Source organism: Labeo rohita, chromosome 10, assembly GCF_022985175.1.
Source record: "Labeo rohita strain BAU-BD-2019 chromosome 10, IGBB_LRoh.1.0, whole genome shotgun sequence".
NCBI lineage: Eukaryota > Metazoa > Chordata > Actinopteri > Cypriniformes > Cyprinidae > Labeo > Labeo rohita.
Window position 1 is genome coordinate 5099581 of NC_066878.1, and position 25139 is coordinate 5124719.

The window sequence follows — 25139 nt, forward strand, 5'->3', positions numbered from 1 at the left end:
TTGATATCTTAATTGTCTATAAGTTGTGTGTTTTCATCAGGATATATTTTTGCACTTTTAGCGTGTTGCTCATCTGTTGTACTCTGTTAAAATATCACATTTTTGAACAACATTCAACATAATTTTGAAAAATGTAACATTTAGAATGTGCTGTTTTAAGCTTAAATTTATACCTAAAGAATGTAATGCTTTTACAATCTCTCAATAAAAACTTTCTGATTTTCACAGTGTCTGTGATGTTTACTTAGATATTTTGATAAAATTATTATTTTTATTTTTTCACAGTAGATTCTGATGTATGAGTAAATACATGAAGATTTCAAAATAAATGAAATAAAGATTGTGACACACACTAGATAATCATTAGGCACATGAACATTTTAAATGAGCAAATACTTTAAAATTACCCCAAAAAACTTCCTATGAATAAATAGCATGCATTTTGATTGGATATGAGTAAAATGATCTAGTATTGTGCAAGTCTATAACATTACTTTTATGTATAATTTGGTATAACTTTGTTAAAAGCTACGTACAAAACAGAAAAGCATTTATCCAAGCTGGTCTTCATATTGTTTTCTGAAGCAGTCTCCAGCAGGGAAGAAATCCCAGCATCTCTCCTGGTACATCTTCCACACGTATGATTCCTTTCAAACACACAAACATGTCTATTATATATAGATCACTTTTCTTGTTTCTGAATTACGAACATTGCGACATGTCTTACCTGTCCAGTGTGCTCAGTTTCATCCTTGTTGATTAAGTACATCAGGAAGAACCTAGTGAAGAGAGAAACATCAGTTCTTGTGGAAAAAGATGAAGAGATTGTATAACTTCAGAAAGGTGGCATAAAACCAAATTGCTCACATGTAATTGGCCAGGTTGTGTTCTTCAAGCGTATGCGTCTCAAAGCCATGTGGAGTTGTATCAAAGTAATCACTCCCAATACCACATATAAAGCATTTGGTCTGACAATGCAAAGCGGAAAATCAGATACAAGGCGAAGTATTTAAAACCTAATATGTATTTTTTTAATCGAACAATAAAGATCTTAGTACCTCCATGTCTTCTTTGACTTGCTCTTGCTGGTCTCTCAGCTCACCAAAAGCATCAATGATCAGACCTGTGCAGACAAACATGTTATGAATTGACCTTTTGCAAAGAGCTTGATTGACAGGCGATCTGACCAATCATAATGCCAAATTCCTCATTTCACCCAACAAACAAATCAGACAGAAGAATACATAAACTTCGGTGGTCATAAACTTTAAAAATTGTGTGTATTGACGTCTTCCCATGGTTGAACGTATAAAGTACATTCTGATGTTCATTCATGTTTATTTTGTGCTTTATGGAAAAATGGAAAGATGATTGGTTCACATGCTGTTTGAAGTAAGGCAATACACAAAATGGTATTTATTTTATGAATTTCTTAAAAAATGACAAACTTTGAAATCTGAGACCTTGTTTTGTATCAGAAGTAACCTGCTCTGTTTTGTCTGTCGGTGTGTTAGTTCCCCTCTTTGCTCCGTGATGTAGGCCTTTTTTTTCACTGCCTGAGAACAAGATGTGTAGTGCAGGGTTGCCAGGTTTTCACAATGAAACCCACATAAATGCTACTCAGAACGAGCCCAATCGTGTTGGGCTAAAAACGTTTTTTGGCTGGCTTCCTCTGGTAAAATACCATGTTATTGGAGTTGCTTCAACCCGCGGACATTAAACCAACCCACAGGAACAGTGTTTAAGTAGCCCAATTCCGAGTGAAAATGGCGGACTTGGCAACACTGGTTTAGAGTGAGAGCGGCATTGTTTGCCGGACTTAGCAACAGTAATTAAGTGGGGTAGGTCTTTGCGAAGGGTTAACTGACAGATCACACAGGAACCGATTGTCTTTTCTTCTTTACTTCAGGAATGAAAAAAGAACATCAGAATATATTTTATTTCCACTGCAGAAAAACCTCAATACACACAATGTTATAAGTTTAAGTCCACAGACTGTTCTTGTCGGACAGAATAGCAGATTTGGCGTTATGGTTGGTCTGATCGCCTGTCAATCAAGCTGTTTGCGAACGGTCAATTGCAGTGCAGCTTCACTCTAATCTAATAAAATTTAACATGGTAGATTTGCTAAGCCACGTTGAATACAAACATGAGTCCCACCTTGAATGATGGCCAGCAGGATGACGATGACAAAGAAGAAGAAGGTGATGTCGAAAACCACCCGATAGAGTTCATACTCATCCCCTGCTGGGTCCTCAATCTCATCTCCTATGCCTCCACCTGCCCGCACACCCACGTACATGTGGAACAGATAACACTGTGAAGAGAAAGAGAGAGATTTGATTATACACCAGGTGTTTGGTTAGGTAAGAATTGCAGAAAAAACTGAGCAACCCCCAATAAAAGGTACAACTCGCAAAAGAATAATTAGAGCAGGAGAATAAAAGACAATTTGACAATAGTGTTGTATAACGAAGCAACCCACCGTCATCATGTCATCACACTTCATATCCGGCTCGTCTTCATCCTCGCTCTTATTGTAGAATTTCCTGAAGAAGTTGAAGGCCACCACAGTGTAGAGGTACACAACCACAGCCAGCAAACCTACAGTCATCATCAGCTGAAACAAACCAACAGAGTCAACCAGTGTATAGGGGCTTTCACACCACAAAGCTCTAGGACAGAGGTAGGCAAGTTCAGCCCCAACTAGGGATATGCAAATAATCTGAAGCGATTATCATCGGGATGTGCATCTCATCAGTAACGCCGGTTCCGTGATTAGTCATAAATATCCATCACGTGCAGTCAGATGGAGCGGCACTCACAAGCTGTGTAATATCAATATCAAATGTATCGCCTCCGATGATGAACGCGATATTGCGTAGCTTGTCAGTGAACTACGGTACTGTGTAGTATATGCAGTTCCATCTGACAGCAGGTGAAGGAGATTTACGACTAATCACAGAACCGGCATTACTGACCAGATGCGCATGATAATCGAACCCGATTATTTGCACAGCCCTAGCCCCAACCTTCATCAAACACACCTGAACAAGCTTTTTTTCTTCCTGCAAGAGTGGGTGAGGCCATTTGTAAATTTTATGGGTTGCCTTCCGGTTTTTAGCTGTACAAAACAGCCCCTTTTGCTGCATGATATTCCAAATTGGTGAGTGTTACCATATTATTTTAATTTATTATCTTTGTTGGTATTCTTCTCGTTATTCTCCTATAGCGGATAGGTCTCACCCATTTATTCCAGGTGAATAGGCAGGTGAGGGTTTTTTTTTTTTTCAGGGTTGGGGCTGAACTCTGCAGGATTGCAGGACTGCAGCTCTCTAGGATCGAACTTGCCTAACCCTGCTCTAGAAACTCAGTTTTAGGAACTAGCCAACATGCTGGTTCCTAACCAATTTTTCCCTCTGGCCATTTTCCCGGAAACTCTGAAGCGGCCAACACCGATGAGGATGCCGTGATCAGAGATGGAATGTAAACACAATTTACGTTATTGAAACAGCACGAAAATACGATTATATCTCTTATGACAACTCGCAATGTTACATATCTTCAAGGCTGAGAAAAGAACACAACACACCAGAGGAACCTATGCATAGTTCCTAGAATTATTGGCGGAAGTTCACTCTTTTGGGTGTTTGCACAACAGGAACTAGGAACGTATTTAGTTCTAGGAATTCCGTTTGGGGGAACTAAATAAGCTCCTATTAACTAAATTGCTTGCAATAGCTCTGCTACTACATTTATTTAAAATGGGTATCCCTGCACAGCTATGATCAGCTGTTCCTCCACCTAGGCTGAGCTTTTAATGTTGTTATGGAAAAGGTGAAAGTTATTGGTTGGTTCTTGTCACATGACCTGCAGTGTGTTTGTGGCATTTTAAAAAGATCAGACGTGCCTGGAAAAAATGAGCGAGTCTCTCTGTATTTGCGTGCACTTACGGCGCATCTACATTTGAAATAACGAACTTGAGCGCGCAAAAGACGCGATATGTCAATGGCCCCAAAACAGTTCTATAGGAACTACCAGTGACGTAAGCGCATACAAATCACTGGCTACCCGACAGTTTTAAAAAACTGTGTAAAAATATTTACTCGACGAACATGGAAATCGGCGATAGTAACGCCATTTAGCTATTTGTTGTGTTTGCAGCGTTGTGTTCTTTGTCTCAGTCTCGATATGTAACACTGCAAGTTGTCATAAGAGATTTAGTCAGATTTTCATGCCCTTTTAATCGCATAAATTCCATGTTTACATTCCATCTCCGTTATCACGAAACTCACGTCACACAACAAAAACACGACGTTCTCCATTCACCCATTGTTGACGTTTGTAAATGCCGTGAATAAAAATGTCGCTGTCGGCCGCTTCAGAGTTCCTGCTGCCGGTGTGAATGCAACCAGCAAAACAGGCTGAGGAGGAAATTGATTCTCTAGTAACCACCATGCTGGAGTTCTTAGAACTTTGCATTGTGACAGCACTTTTGCAGTTTCATATATCATCGAGGCTAAGAAAAGAACATAGTGCTGCAGACAACAGGTAAATGCAGTAATCGCTGTTTTCCATGTTCGCTGATCAAGTATTTTTACATGGCTTTTTAGTTCCTCCAAATGGAGTTCCTAGAACTAAAGCCAGTGCGAATATGCCAAAAAGCATGTACTTCCACCAATAGTTCTAGGAACTATGAAAAGGTTTCTCCAGTGCAAAATCCCCAGTGCAAATCCCCTTCTGATGTAGAAGTTAATTTAATTCCTCCAAACGGAGTTCCTAGAACTAAAACCATTTATTGCTGCTGTGGTGCAAACATGCCAAAAAGCGAACATTTCCACCAATAGTTCTAGTAGTTCTAACTATTCTAGCCTATTGTAAGTATGTATTTTCAGAACCAGTTTGAGTTGTTTATTGTACCTGTTTTCCATTGTGTGTGACAGAGGAAAGAATTGTACGCAGAGTCTTGACACCCATTGCGATGTCCAGCAGGTGACAAGCAAAGAAGAAATTGTTGTAATGTCCAAGAAGTGACATAACTGTGTACCACACCAGGTAGAGGAAAGTCTGTAAATGAAGAACACTTTAGCACACTTGACTGAATCTTTGTTTTGCAAAGATTTTAAAATACTGTAGATTTTAATACCTGAAAAAAGACTTACATTGTCTGTAAACACAACTCCAAATTTCCAGATTTGATACTTGATGTCAATGGCAGTGAGCCTGAAAAATATGGAAGGAAAATCTAATATTTGATTTCATATAGTGTAGTTTTAGGGGTTATCTGTTTGGCTGACCAATAGCGGAAAGGAGGAGTATTTTTAAAAAAAGGTTGAAAAATCAGTATTTTTGCAATTCCGTTTGCTGCCATTAGTGGCAAAGAAATAACATGCAACTAAAATGTAATATTTTATAATGTCACAGAATTATATGTCATTTGCAATGTATTTTTAATACCATGCAAGCATAGAGTTGTCTGGCTCTTCGGGTTTCTTGTCTGTCTGTTGTTTGCTGACATCCAGCGATGCCAGATCCATACCCAGCAGCTCTGCGATTCGCTCACGCCCATAAATATCTCCGTATTTATCCAGAACCTTGCCAAAGGAAACAAGAACAACATGGCTTCATAAACACACTGATTTTAAACCTAAACACCAACTAACAGAAAGAATAATGGTTTACCTTTCGCTTAACGAATTTGTCCCAGTAGTTGGTGGGAAAGGAGCTAAAACAACGATAAATAGTTTTAATTGAATAGATAGCTCAACTTTTGTTTTATTCAAACTAGATATGCTCCATAATGAAGGCTTCTCCACACTTACGGTGTGTTTAGCACCAGTCTGTCCCACTGGCCTTTGATGTCATCATCCTCTGGCTGTTCAGTGATGTAAAGGCCATCAAACTCCAGCTTTCTTGCCAGCTCTTTCTCTCTCTTAAAGATGACTAGTGGAATCTAACAGACCACAACATCTTGATAAATTATTGACAGCACAAATAAATGATAGCACATATTTAGAATGAAATAAAAACAACCTGTTGCAAGCATTCAAGAGCTAAAATATAAATCTAGTGGTATAAACCTTGAGGCAGTTGTATCCAATGATGGATAAGAAAGCGATGACGGTGTGCAAAATGGCCAGACAGGCCAGAGTGGGCTGCATGTATCCAGTACTCTCTTCCAGGAAATAATACACAGGACCTTCTTCATCATCATCATCGCCTCCATCCTCTCCACCAGAGCCCTCAAAGTCTTCCCCAGAGCCTTCAAACAGCCCAGAGCCTTCGAACATACCTGAGCCGTCAAACTCATCAGTACTGGGAGGAGTATCAGATACCTGGAAAAACAAAAAAGGGTGCTTATAAATAGTCTTAAAAGAGAAGTTTACTTCCAGAATAAAAGTTTCCTAATAATTTACTCACCCCCATGCTATATGTCTTTCTTCAGTCGCAAAGAAATTAGGGTTTATAAGGAAAACATTACAGGATTTTTCTCCATATAATGGACTTCAATGGTGGTCACTGGGTTGAAGGTCCAAACTGCAGTTTCAATGCAGCTTCTACATGATCCCCGCTGAGGAATAAAGGTCTTATCTAGCGAAACGATTGGTCATTTTCTTAAAACAATAAAAATGTATATACTTTTTACCACAAATGTTTGTCTTGCACCAGCCCGACCTCAAACTTTACACGATGATGTTAGAAAGGTCACACGTGACGTAGGCAGAAGTACCGACCCAGTGTTTACAAAGTGAAAGTGCAAAGAAAGTCAAACACCCTTTACAAAAATACGGTTAAAACAATGGTGTTGGATGATTTTGAAGTTGGAGGAGAAAATGAAAGATGGAGTTTTTTGCCCAACCCTAACTTTTTGGACCAAAGTATACTAATGTGATTACGTAATGTGTAAAGACATTCGCAGAGCCAGTGCAAGATGAGCATTTGTGGTTAAAAAGTATATAAATAATTTTTGGAAAGAAAATGACCTATTGTTTTGCTAGATAAAACCCTTATTTCTTAGCTGGGATCATGTAGAGCCCTTTGAAGCTGCACTGAAACTGCAGTTTGGCCAGAGAAAAATCCTGAAATGTTTGAAAAAAACGCAAATGCGACTGAAGAAACAAAGACATGAACATCTTGGATGAAATGGGGTGAGTAAATTATCAGGAAATTTTGGAAGTGAACTTCTTTTGTTTTTCAGATCTATGTGCATTTCAAAGTAAAATTATTGTGAGGCATGCCATATTGATGTAATTAAATTAAACATTTAAACAAAAGGATAGACAATTTAAATGAGAAAACAGTGTGAAAATCTAAACTAGGTTTTCCAACCTTGTAAAAGAGAAGAATGAAGTTCAGTGCGAAAGCAATGAACAAAGCCAGGAAACGAAGGTTGTAGAAGTTACGAGATAAACAGTTCTGTAAATGGAAGTGGAGATTAACAGCAAATCAAAACATGTAAATCATTACTAAATTTCACAGATTTAAAATTTAGAAGAATTTTTTTTTTCCTACCATGAACTTATTTCTTTGAACATCCAACTCATTCCAGAGCTCAAATCCTGCCCCCTTGGCTGATTTCTTCTCCTTCTTGGCTTTAGTGGCTTTCTCAGGTTTTGGTTCTTCTGGTGGCACCTCAGGCTTGACTTCTACTTCCTTCTCAGCCTTCTCTCCATTCTCGGTGCTGTTAGACATGGAAGATGGTCATTAAAACCCAATAAACAACAAAGCATCGAACACAAACACCAAGTCCTGTTTCCTTTTCATTTGGGAGTCACTCACTCTGCTTTCTCAGGTTCAGGAGGAGGTTCCTCAATAGCAGGAGGTTGCTCAGGTCCTGCTTCTTCTGGTTGCTGCAGCGTAAAAACACAAGGACCAACATGACCCATACAATTAATAATCTTTGTGTAGAAGATTGGTGAAGGAACACGAGGAACCTTGTGAATAAACACCATACCATCTTCCTTTTCAGTAATGGAGTGCCCTCTGGAGTTGGCGGTTCCACAGGAGTTGTGTCACCCATATCTCCAAGTCCACCATGTGTATCGATACCAGGAATCTTTCCGCCATCTTTTTCCTGGATGTCCTCATCCTCTTCCTCTCCCCCTCCTACTTCCATTGAGTCTGTTATCCCTCCTGTATCCTGCTCCTCTCCGCCCCTCGGTTCTCCCGGTAGGTCTCCATGCACTTCATCCTGCGTGGGATCCGGCATGCTGGCCAGCAACTCAGTTACAGTGATGTTCTTGGCCCCTTCAACTAAACCACCTCCGAAAAGTGTATGCCAGATGAGCAGGAAGAAACCTTTACACACACTGTAAATGAAATATAGGATGCCCATGAGGATTGTCCATAGGAAGATAGCAACCCTGACCACAATTTCCTTGATGGTCATCTTCCTGATCCTACGGTACTGTCTACGAAGATTCCTAAAGGTAAACATGCCCAGGAAATTCATGATACTTTGGATGAAATCGGCAAAGGCGGAGCTTGATTCTGGTTGGCCCTCCTCTCCACCACCATCTTCATCTCCGCCACCTCCTCCACCGTCTCCTCCTTCAGGTTCCTCCTCATCGTCCTCTTCTCTCTCCTCCTCATCCTGCTCTGAAATCTGTGAGGCGATATTCATCTCAAAGATGGTGTCCTCACAGAAGTTGACAAAAAGCTCCATCTTCTCTGATTCGCCACCTTCGTTGACCACGTCAAATATGAACTGCCGCTTTGACTCTTTGACTTGAGGCATTTCCCACTGTTTACGATTCACCTCACTGATCTCAAAGTAGATTCTCTCAATCTTCCGGCTGGCGCCCATTATCTCGATACGACCCAAGAATGGCCGGAAATAGTTTAGAACGCTCTCAGCTTGTTCGAGGAAGTTCTGCAACCTGGTATCATGAGGAACATGTTCAGAGAGGTTGGTTAGCAGCACCGCTATGTTAAAGCCAATGTCTTTCGCTGGCTCTTGGAACCGACTAGCAAACTCCTCATAATTAATCATCTCATTCTCATCCGCCTCAGAGCAGGACAATAGGAATTGGATCTCCGCAGGTGTGTACTGCTTCTGGCTGTCCATGGCTTTCTGGAAATCCTTCTTGGATATCAAACCTCTAGGGTCTGTCACATAGTCGCGGAATGCATCAGACGCAACAATGTCCTTCAGCTTAAGGAACATGTCAAAGAATTTAAGGATCATTTCTACATTGCTGGATGACTCCACTAGCATGTCCACCATTTGGCGAGCAATGGTGCCATTTACAACATTACCTGTCAAATACAGAGTTATACAGTGTAATCAGGTCTAGGCTGAATGGTGTGAAACTGATTTAAGTAAATGCAAGATTTTCTTCATACCCTCCAATAGAGATAGTAGCATGACCACCATATCTTTCTGAAGGTCCAGTAACTCTTTCAGAAGACCAATCTGACTGGAATCCTACAAGACAACAGAATGAAATGCTATCTGTACCATAACATAAATAATCTAAATCAGCAGTTTTTATAAAAAAAAAAAAAAAAAGAATATTTAAAGTGGCATTTACATTTTTTAATACAAAATTTTAACACAAAACAATTGTAATTATAATTAATTTAAAAAACAAAATTCTTAAAAATGGAGAAAAACTGTTTTAGACATAGCATGTTCATTATTTGTGAATAATGTAAAAACTGTAACATTTAAATGTAGGTTAGGTTGCATGCAGTAACAATAACAGGGGTTAATTACTAGAAACGGAAACACTTCATACACACGAGATGATAAAAAAAAAAAAAAACAATCAAACAGCACACCAAAAGCAGAACTGTAGAAGAGACAAACCACTTTTTAATGCAGCAAATTCACATAGAGCAGAAAACACATGGTTTTTCTGGGTAATGTTAACTGGCTGTTTGACCCACTTGTTTGTAGAGTTGGCAGTTTTTATTTTTTTGGTTTGTTTGTTTTGCAGAAACGTTAAAAGAAATTGGCATGTTAAATGAAAAGTAAAATTAGATTTCGTGTCTAAAAAGGCCAAATGGGTCCAAACAACCTGGATTTGGGAATCTGGAACATCAAGGGGGGAACTCAAATACAACCACTTCAATAGACAAATAAAGTGATACATACTCTTCCCTGCACACGGCGTATGAAAAACAGTTTAAGTAATCAGTAAATCATTTGTGAGTAAAAACAATATTACATTCCAACATACTAGTCTAAAGGTTTAAAGGTTTAAAGGTTGAGAAAAGGAATATAACATGCTTTTTAATTTAGCATGTAATCTAATCATTAAAATAGTTCTGCTATACATATGCAACTAGTTTCATTTACATGCATTTCCTATTAGCCACTAAACTAATAAATAAGACCTTTTAGTAGAAATTAAACACATTTGCTATTGGAGAAAGTGTGTAGATCTACTAACAAGACAGAGAAGATGTGCAATAAGGTTTTATGTTGCATACAAGATGCTAAGATACAAAAACTATTCAAATCAAGCTGTGAAATTACTCGTACAAGCCAACTTTGTGAATGTACATTGTCAAAGATTTGAACTATGTGATCTAGTATTCAGATAGATTGAAAACATAAAAAAATATGTATATAACAGAGGAATCAGGCTCAGATGGGTTACCTGGGCCAGTTTCATCATCATATGGGCAAACACGTGCAGGAAGCCCACCACAGCATCCCACAGTCGACTGTGGGCCAGGGACTGCTGGTTTCCTGTGCAAGGACCCTGAGACAGAAAGACAACTTAAATACATAACAGCCATATGATAAATGTATGATTTTAGAAGAATGTAAGTAGACACTGGGGTCTTAAAACACACAAGTAATACACGTAGAGACCAAAATTAAAAATTAATACAATAAATAAATGGAATATGAATGTCAGTGAAGAAGGAAGTAAGATGATGTACCTGGATATACTCAGTAAGGCTGTTGAACACCTGTTTGGCCACAGTCATTGCTTTAGAGAAGTTCCTCTTTCCTGGTTCATCTATGATGTCTTTTCCTGAGTAATACCAGTAGAAATCACTGATAGACTCCTGGAAAGAGAAAATAAGTAATAAGTAATAAGTGTGTCAACATTTAAAGTAACACTATCAGTCTACAAGTTCAAGAGTACTTGAAGAGATAGTTTACCCAAAAATGAAAATCCTGACATTCTGAAAACCTTCGTTCATCTTCGGAACACAAATTAAGATATTTTTGATGAGAGAGCTTTCTGACCCCTTCATAGACACCAAGTGTCCAACCATGCTCAAGGCCAAGAAAGCTACCAAAACAGCCCATGTGACATCAGTGGTTCAACCGTAATTTTATGAAACTATGAGAATAGTTTTTGTGCGCAGAAAAAGCCAAAATAATGACTTCATTCAAAAATTCTGCTCCCACAAAAAGTACTCCCATAGCTTCATAAAATTCTGTTGAACCACATATGTTACATGGACTATTTTGTCGATGTTCTTGGTTCCTTTCTGTGCCTTGAACGTGATAGGACCCTTTCTGTCTAAGGAGGGTCAGAAAGGCTGTTGGATTTCATCAAAAATATGTTCATTTGTGCTCCAAAGACGAATGAAGGTCTTACGGGTTTGGAACGACATGAGGTTGAGTAATTAATGACAGAATTTTCATTTTTGGATTAACTATCCATTTAGCTAAGTCTGAACTAGTCAGTTTTCAAGGGTAAAATGACATCACCTGTAGTCTAAGCAGGTAATCAACTGTACAGATAATGACATTGATAGTGGTGGTGCTGCCTGTCTGTGTTCTCAGGTAGTTCTGGAAGTCTAAAGTGAAGGAAACTCACAGATGGTTAAACGTTCAATCTGTACAATCCCTAAACTCTTAAAACTTGTCTCTTCAGATGCAGATTCAGAACCCACCATTGTTGTGACCCTCGCAGAGGAGCTGCAGAAAGCGGAAGAGGTCACAAGTGAACTCATCATCAGCCATGACCTTCTCACCTATGCGATGGAAAGGAAATATGTGGCAACACATCACATATATGTGAACATGTAAAATGTGACACTGCTCACAGGTTTAGTGTAGCGGCAATCCGATTAGAACTGAGAAGAGAAAGTAAGTGGAAGACAGCGATTGATTAAACAGCTTAGAGGAAAAACTGCCACAAATCTTATAATGTTATAATGTTAGTGAGAACAATGTTTTCGTCCTTTTCTGTGAGATAAGCAGGAAATTTATTTTTTTGTTTCAATCCACTGCCCAGTTCAGTATTAAGTACACCGACCAAGGTGTCCCACCTAGTGCACCGAAAAATCCCAGAGAGCACTACAGAGTGTTTTCACAACTGTTTTCCACCTATTTAACTATATTACTTTAGTTTGTCAAACTATTGTGTCCTCCCTGGTGAAAAAAACAGCATATGCTGGTAGGTATGTTTTGATGCTGGTTTAAGCTGGTCCTTTGCTGGTTTATACTGTTCCTTGACCAGCAATATGACCAGCATAGACCAGCATAAACCAGCAAAGGACCAGCATAGACCAGCTTAAATCAGCATCAAAACATACTTAACCAGCATCCCAGCATCAAAACATACCTATCAGCATATGCTGTTTTTTTCACCAGGGCTTTCCTGCTTACTAAGTCCTTCTCTATATGATTTAGCGGTTTCCTCATGTTTTTAGTCATGTACATTATTAAGAACATTATTTGAAGAACTTTAAAGGCAATTTTCTCAATATTTTGATTTTTTGCACCCTCAGATTCCTGATTTTTAAATAGTTGTATCTCTCCCAAATATTGTTCTATCCTAACAAACCGTACATTTACTTATTTATTCAGCTTTCATATGATGTATAAATCTCAATTTTGACAAAATGACCCTTATGACTGGTTTTGTGATCCAGGGTCACATTTCTGTCGCTTTAATACCAAATTAAGCATAAAAAGTACGAGTATAACTTACCAAAATCCACATCCTGTCTCATGTAATCGCTCAATCAGTGTTTCAACCAAGGTGACGTCAATATAACAGCTTGTAAACAATGTCACGTCATATTTAAAAAACATTGGTTAAACGCTCATTAGTCAGCTAAAAAAACATTTTGCTAAATAAACTCACCATAAAACATACTCCTTATAATTTTTATAATTTATTATTTTTACTCTTCTTCATAATATTAGGTGCAAAAACTACCCAAAATAATCGATATTAAATCAAATCACGATTGTGTCAAAACCCAGCCCTAGTTAAAAAAAAAAAAAAAAGATACAAAAAAAAAATACAAAAAGGCACAACTGAACAATTCACTTCATTGTGAACTAGGGAGTGGAATGAGACAGCCTTTTGCTTAATCACTAGTTCTTCAAGTCAGACTGAATTATAGCATCACAAAATGAGACACATTACAGAATCACTTTATCCAAATAACACAACACATATACATAAACTGTACACATAAACAGTAATGTGCATATATGATAACACAGATATAAAAACACTGATACAATCACATATACTGTGGCTCAAACACAGAGGTGGATTAGTTACAACATGAAGCCCTAACATACAGTAGATGATACTTCAGCATGCGGGACAGACCTACTGCAATCCTAAAGCTCAGATGTGTTTGGGCAGGTAAGGAGGAGGTCAATAAACAATGCTAAATTCATGAAAATCACATTCATTCAAAGCCTTCAGCATGGAATGATCTGTCTTTGATAATTCCAGCAAATTTGTTGCACAGAAAATTCAAATAATGTTAAAATGCACCGCTAAACTGCTGTGCACAAACATAACCTACCGTTTTTGATAATGCCTGATTACTGGATTAATTATGACCTCAAGCCGACGTCTCATGTGGGGTAAATATTGGAGGGCATATAGGGTAATATTAGGTGCAAAAATGGTGAAGCCAAGACAGAGTTAGATCATATATGGTTTAATTCATAAGTTATGTGTATTTGTTAGGAACAAAACACGTATTCTCAATGTAAGCTTTTTAGTTCCATCATATGAAGGTTAAGACTTTTTCGATGCAAAAACAAAGTTCATTAATGCAAAAACCAACATTACGCATAAAAATGTAAGTTTTTTGTCTTTTACACTAAATAACTAAAATGCAGCATATATTTATTATATAATTTAACTCCTATTTTCTATAAATAAGACACAATGCAGAGTTCTAGAGTTACAGTAGATCTGTTTCAGCACTCAAGTGAAGAAAGAAAAACACTTCAGTCACATCCACGTTAATGTACTGCGATCTGCATTTGCGATGTAACTTAAAGTTGTTTTTACAAATCCTTGAGTGATGAGATTCATATATATACTTAAATTGTATATATATATATATATTAAATTCCAAAACCCAAAAAGCAAAATTTCAAACAAAAATGATTTCAAAGAGATAAAGGGACAGAGAGGAGTGACAGGAAGAGAGAAATGAAAAATAGAGGGACAGAGGCATTATTTACCCCGTTCTAGCTTCACGTCTGAGGCCCGTGAAAGGAAGGAAGGATGATAGTTATGGAAAAAGAGGGATGGTGAGTTGACGGCAAACAGACGACATGGAGTGAAAAGGGAATTATTCATGGCCAATATCATAATCTGTTTATTGACATCATATTAGACTAGATTATTACATCTGGAGAGGGTAAGAGTGTATGACAACATGATTACAATTAATTTATTCTACTGATACATTTGGTCAACAAATGATGTGCATTTCCATGTTAGAATGACCAAACATGTATGATTACAGATGGATGACTGAATCCTTGGATGCCGTATCTCATTTTGGCCTTATGTTCTGAGTTTGAAGTTACTCTATACTTGCAAATTACATTTGATAGAACTTAACTGAGCTTCCATTTGACAATATACTGTATTAATCTTGATGAAAAGAAGACTCTAGATCATTCATATTACTTACTTGTTCCCTCCTCTGACACCATACCTAGACCCTCGGCTTTATTCTGCCTCTCAAAGGCATTCAGGTCCAAAACACTGCAAAAAAGGCACAAACACTAATTTAACGAATCATTTAAAGGAATAAAAATTTTCTAATAATTTACTCAACCCCATGTAATCAAAGATGTTCATGTCTTTCTGTCTTCAGTCACAAAGAAATTAAGGTTTTGAGGAAAACATTCTAGGATTTTTCTCCTTATAATGAATTTCAACGGGTCCAAATTGCAGCTTCAAATGGCTCTACACGATCCCAGACAAGAAATAAGGCTCTTGGTCTAGCGAAACGATCTGTAATTTTCTTAAAATGATAAAAATGTGTCTACTTTTTAACCACAAATGTTCATCTTGCACTAGCTCAATCTCACACATTACGTAATTACACCGGAAAGGTCGCGAACATGCAAAGAAAGTCAAACGCCCTTTACAAAACAAGGTAAAACAATGATGTCGGACAATTTCAAAGTTGAAGGTGAACATAAGATGGAGTTTTCCCCCCTACGCGCGTGACCTTTCCGACTTGATTATGTAATGGTTGACGACACCATTGCGCATCACAGAGCTAGTGCAATAGGAGCATTTGTGGTTAAAAAGTATATAAATTAAATTTTTTTTAAGAGAACGATCATTTCGCTATATAAGTCTGGGATTGTGTAGAGATCTTTGAAGCTGCATTGAAACTGCAACTTGGACCTTCAACCTGTTGGCCACCATTTAAGTTCAATATATGGCATGTTTCCTCAAAACCCTTAAATTCTTTGCAACTGAAGACAGAAAGACTTGAACATCTTGGATCACACGGGGTGAATTAATGTGAGTGTGGGACAACAACAGCTCCTAGTCACAATAAACATCACCTGCAGGTCTGCATTAGAGCCTGGACACTGAGGAAGAAACCCACATCTTTCTTGTCTTTCAGATAGTCCAGCATTTTCTGCAAGAAAATTAGTGCTGTTACATTTGAGCGGTAGTTTAGGTTGTAATTCACTGTCATGTCTCCATGCAGATTTAGTGCAATCATCTGAAGGTTAAGACCTTTTCGATGTAAAAACAAAGTTAATTTATTAATAAAACCAACATTACACATAAAAATGTAAGCTTTTTGTCTTTTACGCTAAATAACTAAAAAGTGGCATATATATTATATAATTTAATCATTTAAATTTTCTATAGATATGACACAATGCAGAGTTCTAAAGTTACAGTAGATCTGTTTCAGCACTCAAGGAAAAAAAGAAAAACACTTCAGTCACATTCTGTGTTGGTGTGTACTGAAATTTTTTTTTTTTTACATACTTGAGAGTAATAAGATTCACAAACAAACCTGTTGGACCTCACTGTTCCCGCCATTCAGAATAGAAATACCAAGTTTTAGGGTGGAAGAGACCATGCAACCAGTCTCACCTGTACAAAAAGAAAATGATTTTAAAGGGTTTTAGGATGGCATGTGTGGAGACCAAAGCATTCAAGCTTCCGAAAAGACATGAAAAGAGGTAAACATGTACCCTTGCAGGCACTAATCATCTGTAGGACCATCTCAGCAGCCCCTCTGTTGTGTAGACGTGACTGCTGGTAGAGGAGCCTTTGCTTTTCCATCTCTTTTTCCTACATGGTTAAACATGGAAAAAATGAACTGTCTGAAAGCCTTTACAATTCTCCTTTTTTATAATCTGTTCTTTGCTGTTTAATTTCCCCATCCCTCTAACTGAACTACATATATTTAACTATAACACTAAACTCATCTTCCTTTAATGATAATGTTATTTTTTTATGTCGGCCAGTTACTACTTGTCTTATCTTGTGGGCGATGGAAAAAATGCAGATTTACATTAAAAAAAATTGGATTTTCAATCTAGTTTGTTATTTCTAAACTTTACTGAGAAGATAACAAAAGGCAGCAGTAAGGATATGAAGTTATTGTCAAGGCAACCCAAAACACTGGCCTGAGGCTTTTATCAAGTCAACCACAAACATTGCTAAGTTAACAATTTTCATTTTCAGCAGCATCATCAACTTTTTTCAACGCCTTTCTCAGATGTTTTGTCTGAATATCTTATGCAACACAATGTAAACATTTATTTATTTTAGTTAAAATGTGATTATAAATAGTGTTAAGGCAAGATTGGGTGATTGTGAGTGCTTGTAAATGATTTGGGCCCTGCTAATTTTATATTCTAACATTTTCTTTCAGTCATTTTCATTTAGCATGCTCCCATCATCATAACCATTAGTTATGGGACAGTCATACTAATTTCCCACGTTTGTCTATCAGAGCAAACGTTGGACTACAGTAAACTCTCCTGATGGCTTTGCATAGAAACAAAGAGCCATGCAGGTGTTACTCATCTACAGCTCTGTCTCCTGAAGAGTGAAAAGTAAACTCAGGGAAGTGCTTCTGTAGAACATGCGTAACCCTTAACCCAGCATTATCAAATGGCAACTTATTTTGAAATAAAACGGTAATTCTAGATGTACTTTAGCAAATACAATTCCATAACATAATATTATCATAGAAAGATAATAAAAGCAAGCTTTTTATTACAGACATATGTAAACGGTAGTGCAAAAGCAAAATTTAAAAGCAAATAAAAATGCTGGCTTAGTTGCAGAAGCTTGCTTTGCCAAAAAAATAATTAAATCAAAGTTTATAATTACTGCATGCATAATATACCACCCTCCCAAGCCTCCCATCCCACCCATGCCACCCCCCTCCCCGTAAGCCTGACCTAAGTAAGCACCCAAAAGTGTGGAATATAGTGTGTTTCTTTTTCCCATGTCTATATATGTGTGCAGAGCCTGAGTAAGTGAGTATGTGTGTGTATGGTGTGTACAGTCTACTTCATTATAGATGTATCTCTGTGTTTTTACCTCTGTGTGCATGTGCAGACTAGGAGACTGCTCTGGCTTTAACTGTAGTCTGTGTGTCAGTATACTATGTCAGTAATATTGAGAAAACATTGATTAGTCACTTGATTATTGTGCATGAGTTAAAGGAAATCAAGGTAAGTAAAAGAGTAGAAAGCATACAGAAACATTAATATGACAAATACGTTATCATTAGTGATTACTCAAAGTAAAACAGCGTAAAAGTAAAATGCATGTCCATTTGACACCTCAAACGTAAGGCTCATAGCAAGAAATTAAAAAAAAACAAAAACAAAAAAAACCCAAATATCATTCAACAAATGATTAGGAAACAATAAGGATATAGTTTCTTTTGGACTTCAAAGCTGCAACAGGTGAAATTTCATACACTGAGGTCTCAAAATGACTGCAATTTTGTGAATGCGATTATAATGTTATACTATAAAATGTATATTTATGTTATTTTGGAAAATTTCAACCTTTTTACATTTATATCTGTCACACTTTAAAGTAGTTATGTGACTTAAAAGCTTAAAGGAATTGTTCATCCAAAAATGACATTTCTGTCATTAACTACTCACCCTCATGTTGTTACAAACCCATGAGACTTTTGTTCATCTTCAGAACACAAATTAAGATATTTTTGATTAAATCCAAGAGCTTTCTGACCGGGCATAGACAGCAACACAACTGATAAAAATCATAAAATTAAGGTTGAACCACTGCTGTCACATGGACTATTTTAACGATGTCCTTACTAACTTTCTGGGCCTTGAACATGTCAGTTGCGTTGCTGTCTATGAGTCAGAAAGCTCTAGGATTTAATAAAAAAATATCTTAAATTATGTTCCAAAGATGAACTAAGGTCTTACGGGTTTAGAACAACATGAGGGTGAGTAATTAATGACAGAATTATCCGTTTAATGGCTAATTAGTGCAATTTGTTGAGCAATTTTGTCATTTTTCTGCCATATTAGAAAATTACCACATGCTGCAGCTTTAGGTTATCCAAACACTGAACGGTATAACAAAAAGCATAAAAACATGTCCTTTAGCCTGAACTACTAAACACATCATAATAATGCTGCTCTTTTCGTATAAAATATACATTACAGTTTTTGACATATTTATTGTGTTTAAATGTCTTCAGCTGTTTTTAAACAATAATATCTGTGTTTAGTAGGTGGCTCAGAGCTTGTAAAAAGCAAATATACATATATATATTAAAGATACTGCAGTGTAATGCACTAAAACATGTTAGATGGAGTTAGATGGAGAGACAAAGAGCACAGGCTGGACACAGAGACATAAAATGGGATGTGAGTGAATGGATGGATGGATGATACAGTGGTTGGTTTGGATGTCACTCGGGTCTACCGCTTCTGTGTCTTCCCCGTCCCCAGCCCCCGGACTCCCCCTACCATCTCTGTCTGTCGCACCTCAAAGGACATCTCCTCCTCTCCCCCCTCTTCCTCCTCCTCTCCCCCCTCATCCTCTTCACCAATGTGGCAACTCTAAATTCACCAGAGATGGACACAAAGAATGTTACACAGCTTTATGGAACCTTTTAAATATTTAACAACAATTTAAAAAAATCTAAAATCAAATAGAAAAATGGCTTAATTAACTGAAATTGAGAAAAGTTAAAAGTTACAGTAAAGTAACAATATTTTATATTTTAAATATATAAAATAAATACTAAACTGGTGATGATTGATAATCATAAGACAGAGAGGTCTCACCTTAGCCATGATATCAGCATATGCCATGTATAAGTAATCTATGTCCAGTTTACTGTGACAGAGCAGAAGGAAAAAAGGAAATGAAAGATGTAAACACACGTCTACAATTGAAATCCTAATCAATTACGATTTTTTAAACAATTCTAAAAAAACCATACGTGACCCTGGACCACAAAACCAGTCATAGCATGGGTATATTTGTAGCAATAGCCAACAATACACTGTATGGGTCAAAATCGATTTTTCTTTTATGCCACAAATCATGTTCCATAAAGATATTTTGTAAATTTCCTACTGCAAATATATCAAAACTTAATTACAGGTGATTTTCTCAATATTTAAATTTTTTTGCACACTCAGATTCCAGATTTCAAATAGTTTTATCTCGACCAAAAATTGTCCCATCAATGGAAAGCTTATTTATTCAGATTTTAGATTATGTATAAATCTCAATTTCAAAAAATTGACCCTTACGATTGGTTTTGTGGACCACGGTCACATATCATTTTTATAAAATACATATTTAGAAATATAATTTTTAGATCATAGACATCATTTTGTCATTTTTTTTGTATAATGATTGGTAAACTGTATAACTGACATTGCTAATGGACACATTATATAATACACCTCAACCTATTCATTACATATCTGTTTATTGTTTTATATTTTGTAATAGATGATTACATTACATCACCAAAAGACCATGTGAACAGTGTGAATAGCTTGAGCTGACTGTATAACAGTCACTGGTTACGGCCACGTGATCATCTACTTTGGCACTGGAAACCAAATGTGTCATTCACTAGTCAGAGGTGTGGAGTCTCACCTCTTCTCGGTGAGGGCTGTGCGACTAAAGTGAAGGATGAGCTGATGAAGAGGGTCTGGCTTTGTCTCCTTTTCCTCTTCCTCCTCCTCTTCTTCCTCCATCGCTTTCTACACATCAGTGAAAAAAAATAACAGGAAATGCATTCCACCCAATATATTCCATGCTAAAATGCAACAGTTAATTTTGTTAACGTGAGAGCACATACAGACAGGTCATCAATCATTCTGTCCTCAAAGGAATATCCTTCAGTTTGGATCCAATTTCGCTTGTACCCATCCAGGAACATGTTACATGCTCTATGCCTGAAAGAGAGACAGCATACGTTTAGAGTTGAGGTCAAATGTTTACATACACTATGCAGAACTTCCAAAATGTTAATTATTTCACCAAAAGTACTGAAAATAATATTTGGATTCATAAAAATGAACCCGTTCAAAAGTTTACATACACTTGATTCTTAATACTGTGTAAATGATCCACAGCTGTTTTTTTTGTAATAGTTGTTCATGAGTCCCTTGTTTGTCGGTTAAACTGCCTGCTGTTCAAATTCTTTGATTTTTCAACATTTTTGTGTATTTGAACCCTTTCCAACAATGACTGTATAATTTTGGGATCCATCTTTTCACACTGAGGACAACTGAGGGACTCATATGCAACTATTACAGAAGGTTCAAATGCTCATTGATGCTCCAGAAGGAAACACAATGCATTAAGAACTGGGGAGGAGTGAAAACTTTTGAAGATCAGGGTAAATTTAACTTATTTTGTCTTCTAGGAAACATACGTTTCTTCTGTAGCTTCTGAAGGGCAGTACTAAATGGAAAAATATGATATTAAGGCAAAATAAGAAAAATGTACACATCTTCATTCTGTTCAAAAGTTTACAGCCCTGGCTCTTCATGTATTGTTTTTCCTTCTGGAGCATCAGTGAGCGTTTGACCCTTCTGTAATAGTTGCATATGAGTCCCTCAGTTGTCCTCAGTTGGGAAAAGATGAATCTCAAAATCATACAGTCATTGCTGGAAAGGGTTCAAATACACACAAAAAAAAAAATTGTGGGAGCTTAAGGATTTTTCTGAAGAACATCAGGAAGTTTAACTGTTCAGGACAAACAAGGAACTCATGAACAACTATCACTAAACAAAAAAAACACAGCTGTGGATCATTCAGGTAACAACACAGTATTAGGAATCAAGTGTATGCAAACTTTTGAACGGGATAATTTTTAAAAATTCTTTTTTTTTTTCTCTTGTGGATTATATGTAATCGTCTTTTATGTGAAATATCTTATTCACGTCAGTACTAAATAAAAAAATAACATGAATTTTGCATGATCCCTCTTATTTTGGTAAAATAATTAACATTTTGCTAATTCTGCAAGGTGTATGTAAACTTTTGACCTCAACTGCATATATGTTCACCAATTCATCTTTTTCTCTTTAATTCTTACTACAAAACGGACATTGTGACCTGCTTTGTCTCACCTGGGCAGGTTGTAAAGGGGAGTCATTCTAAAACAGGCCACCACCGCTCTACGCCGTTGTTTTGACAGCAGTTTATGCCAAACCATCTTTTTGGACTTGAAAGGGTGCTCAGTCTAAAAAAAGAAAAACTGTCTTATGGCTGTTTTCAGGTTTTAAACCACCTATGGAATGGATATTACGTTGTCTAAGCTACATTTTAGACGGAAACTGAAGTATAGTGGCAGTGTAGGTAAGAGGTCACCAAAATGTGCATTATTTGAGTTGCACTAGAAGTTTTAGACCTTGCAATTCAAACTCACCACTTCAATGTGGTAGAGAACTGCAGAGACCTCTTGAACCCGCTTCACAATATTCTCTGGGGCATCTGCGTCTTCTGCCTTTCCCGCCATTTCCTTATACAGTGCCATCTGCCAGCGCATAGACGGGTTATCAACCTGAGGAGAGAAAGAGAAATCATTCAGATTTCTGCAGAAACACTTTTAAAAAAGATTTTAACATCAGACGCACACTTACCTTGCCCTGGAGGTGCAGGTTATTTTGCAAGAACTCTCTGACCTCCTCATTTGTGTCTTTCTATGGGTCAACAACACAACACACATCCTCAACATCTAGGCTTGTAAGACAGACAGATAGATAGAGAGACAGACAAACAGATGAGGTGAGCACACTACCAAAGAATAGCGTGTCTTGGCCAGGTTAATAAGCTCCTGATCTGCAGGAGAGCACATGTTTAGTCCAATAGGAAGCATTTTCTTCAGGGCCGCCACAATGAGGGACGTTTGAACCGAGTATCGATCTCCCCGTCTCTTTTTCTTGGTACGCTCCACATCCGAGCCACCAGCCTGAGACGACAGTAACATTCAAAGCATGACAACTGACATAGACAAAATTTTCAATGAAACCTTATGGAATCTTGTGAGATGATTTTCACATTGAATGATGTGCTTAAAGAGTAAGTTGACCAGAAAAATGGAAGTCAGCATCATTGAGCAAAATCCAAAGCTTCCTGTTCCCTCATCAGGACCTAGACAACTAAACGGACAAATCCATCCTTACTTGAAGGCATTATTTCAGTAATTTTTAAGTTAGGACCTCTTTAGAGAACAGTCCTTAGAAATGAGTCATTCTGATTAATAGGGTCATTAAGAGGAAAGGAAGGGTAAATGTTCAGGGTTGTTTTTGATCAAAATAGACAACAACAGTGGGGCTTAGTGGGGAAGACAAGTTGTAGTAGGTCTGAAGCTGAAATCTCAATACTAACTTAACAGAGATGTGACAGCATCAAAAGGGGCAAAAATCATTCAACTGCAACATCATCTTAGCTTGGACTCATAATAGAAGCAGGCACTACAGGTGGGCTGGTGCTGTAACGTGCCAGTGCAGTTTAATGAACTCCATGCACTGTAAAGGACATGCAGAGTCATAACATGCTCAGCCTTAGTGGGTGGAGGAGGAACTGCAATCCCACACTGTAAAACTCACGCAGTAGAGTTAATTATAAAAGAAAGGGGAAATGATTGCTTTTGACTCATTTTGGGCTGCCAACTTTGAAACCCAAACCTTTGAGGCAAAGGAAATAATTTCCGTAATCTTGGTCACACACGTCCTGTTTGCACCAGTTTTGCCCCTCCAAACCAACACATTTACAGTTTTAGACACTAGGCCTCATTTAGGAAACATGAGCAAAACACATTACGTAACTGATTTGAATGCAATACGTAAGAATGGTTTTAGACAAAAATTGTTCTGCTTATGCTTCATTAATAAAAGCCATTGTGTGTGAGCGAGAAAATACCGTAGTTGTTTCAATCTGAATTTGAGTACTGATCTTATGGTCTTAACCTTCTTAACCTTCTAAAGCCTGAGATATGAAATAACATTTTGATTAAAAAAAATGAAAACAGTTTATTGACCCTCATTGTTTAAAAATCCTCATTGTTTTATACATATTTTGGACTATGGGGGGTGCAGTTATTTAGCTAAAGTGAAATGGTTGCACTCGATGAGCTACTGCCGCTACCTGTTGCTATTTTTACCACAACTCAGAATACGCAACTTGGAAAATAAAATATGGATACAATGTCACATTTTGCGGATTTTGGTTGTAATTTTAAGTTGAAGGACAACAAGAGAAGCGATAGTCTTCTTTACTTTCCTAGCGATAAGCAGAGGAGAAAAGAATGGAAAGATGCCTGTAGACGAACAAAACTTCCTAAAGACCCGTGTCTTTGTTCTCTCCTGCCCTGATGCTTTTTGGGACTTTTAGAAGACCACAGCTACTGAAAGAGCTTACAAATGGCAGAAACAAGAAACGCTAGATGCCATCCTGGAAGGATGTAAACATGCCAACGCTGGTCATGACACCGCAGCCACTAAAGGAGTTTCACAGCATGGATTTCACTCAGTATCCGGAAGCATTTAGACTCCCTGTGGGTAAAATCGATGGTATGACATTTGGTTTTAAGCCTGCACTTATATCCATCGCCAACTGTAAGCTCTTTTAATCGCTGTGGTCATCATATCAGTATTTTATTTTCCGAGTTGTGTTGTGGTAAAATAGAAACAGGTAGCGCCAGTTGCTCACTGAGTGCAACCATTTCACATTATTGAAATAATGGCGCCCCCCATAGTCCAAAATATGTATAAAACAATGTGGATTTTTTTTAAAAATAACGTAATTCTTACACAGGTTTTCTACTCCAGTTAGAGACATCATTTACATTATATTAAGCCATAGAAGTCTTAATACCCAGGGTTCTCTTTAAGTAATAATTGGAAAGCAAAGTTACATTTACAGTTACATTTCTCACTGATCACAAAAACCATCCAATCTGTGACTCAAAACCGTAATTTGATCTGAACAGTGAGTTTTGTGATCGGTTGAAGCCCTACTGTGGATCTCATAGCTTGGTCTAACAAGTCTTTATATGGTATTGGTCTGGATTTGGGTCTTGGGAGTCTTATTGACTTCAACTCTGGTCTGAATAAAAGGCTCCATCTGTTTTGTCCTGGTGGTACTCAGGATTCGTTTCAGCTGTAGACCACTATGTTAATGCAACTGAACAATTAAAGCCAAGTATTACAGGTTACATTAGTTTTTGCAAATGTAATCCCCTTTTCCACAATCCCACCTCAATCATTTGCTTTTGATTGCATCAGGGGTCATGGGTTAAAAGGGGTGGATGGGGAGACAAAAATGGAACAATATGGAGATGTGAGCCATTGGGTATAAATACAGCAGCAATTCAAGTTAAAGAGGGATTAAGTAGGCACACATTAGAGGATGGACTCTAAATGCCCCCCTTTG

At 37.5% G+C, this 25139-nt stretch overlaps 1 protein-coding gene across 7 annotated transcripts in view; it reads right to left on the bottom strand.

Moving 5' to 3' along the window:
- Positions 1–22: 22 nt before the first annotated feature.
- The window catches only part of ryr1a (ryanodine receptor 1a (skeletal)), a 64841-nt gene continuing 39724 nt past the window's right edge, over positions 23–25139 (bottom strand). For 2 of the 7 annotated variants that reach the window (XM_051121831.1, XM_051121830.1), the window contains 34 exons: positions 22504–22674; positions 22346–22405; positions 22132–22266; positions 21833–21945; positions 20554–20650; positions 20349–20455; positions 19520–19571; positions 19217–19291; positions 16418–16517; positions 16237–16316; positions 15770–15846; positions 14878–14951; positions 14420–14437; positions 11866–11946; positions 11681–11769; positions 10897–11025; positions 10608–10712; positions 9346–9427; positions 7955–9258; positions 7780–7850; positions 7513–7681; positions 7330–7416; positions 6081–6335; positions 5823–5953; positions 5683–5725; positions 5458–5594; positions 5163–5223; positions 4921–5067; positions 2486–2620; positions 2161–2317; positions 1059–1123; positions 868–968; positions 728–779; positions 23–647 (listed from right to left, as the gene is read on the bottom strand). In XM_051121831.1, the coding sequence (XP_050977788.1) occupies positions 552–647; positions 728–779; positions 868–968; positions 1059–1123; positions 2161–2317; positions 2486–2620; positions 4921–5067; positions 5163–5223; positions 5458–5594; positions 5683–5725; positions 5823–5953; positions 6081–6335; positions 7330–7416; positions 7513–7681; positions 7780–7850; positions 7955–9258; positions 9346–9427; positions 10608–10712; positions 10897–11025; positions 11681–11769; positions 11866–11946; positions 14420–14437; positions 14878–14951; positions 15770–15846; positions 16237–16316; positions 16418–16517; positions 19217–19291; positions 19520–19571; positions 20349–20455; positions 20554–20650; positions 21833–21945; positions 22132–22266; positions 22346–22405; positions 22504–22674 (4656 nt within the window). In that variant the 3' untranslated portion in view covers positions 23–551. Of the gene's footprint in view, positions 648–727; positions 780–867; positions 969–1058; positions 1124–2160; positions 2318–2485; positions 2621–4920; positions 5068–5162; positions 5224–5457; positions 5595–5682; positions 5726–5822; positions 5954–6080; positions 6336–7329; positions 7417–7512; positions 7682–7779; positions 7851–7954; positions 9259–9345; positions 9428–10607; positions 10713–10896; positions 11026–11680; positions 11770–11865; positions 11947–14419; positions 14438–14877; positions 14952–15769; positions 15847–16236; positions 16317–16417; positions 16518–19198; positions 19292–19519; positions 19572–20348; positions 20456–20553; positions 20651–21832; positions 21946–22131; positions 22267–22345; positions 22406–22503; positions 22675–25139 lie in introns of all 7 variants that reach the window. The other 5 variants (XM_051121828.1, XM_051121827.1, XM_051121832.1 and 2 more) reach the window with 4 other exon arrangements.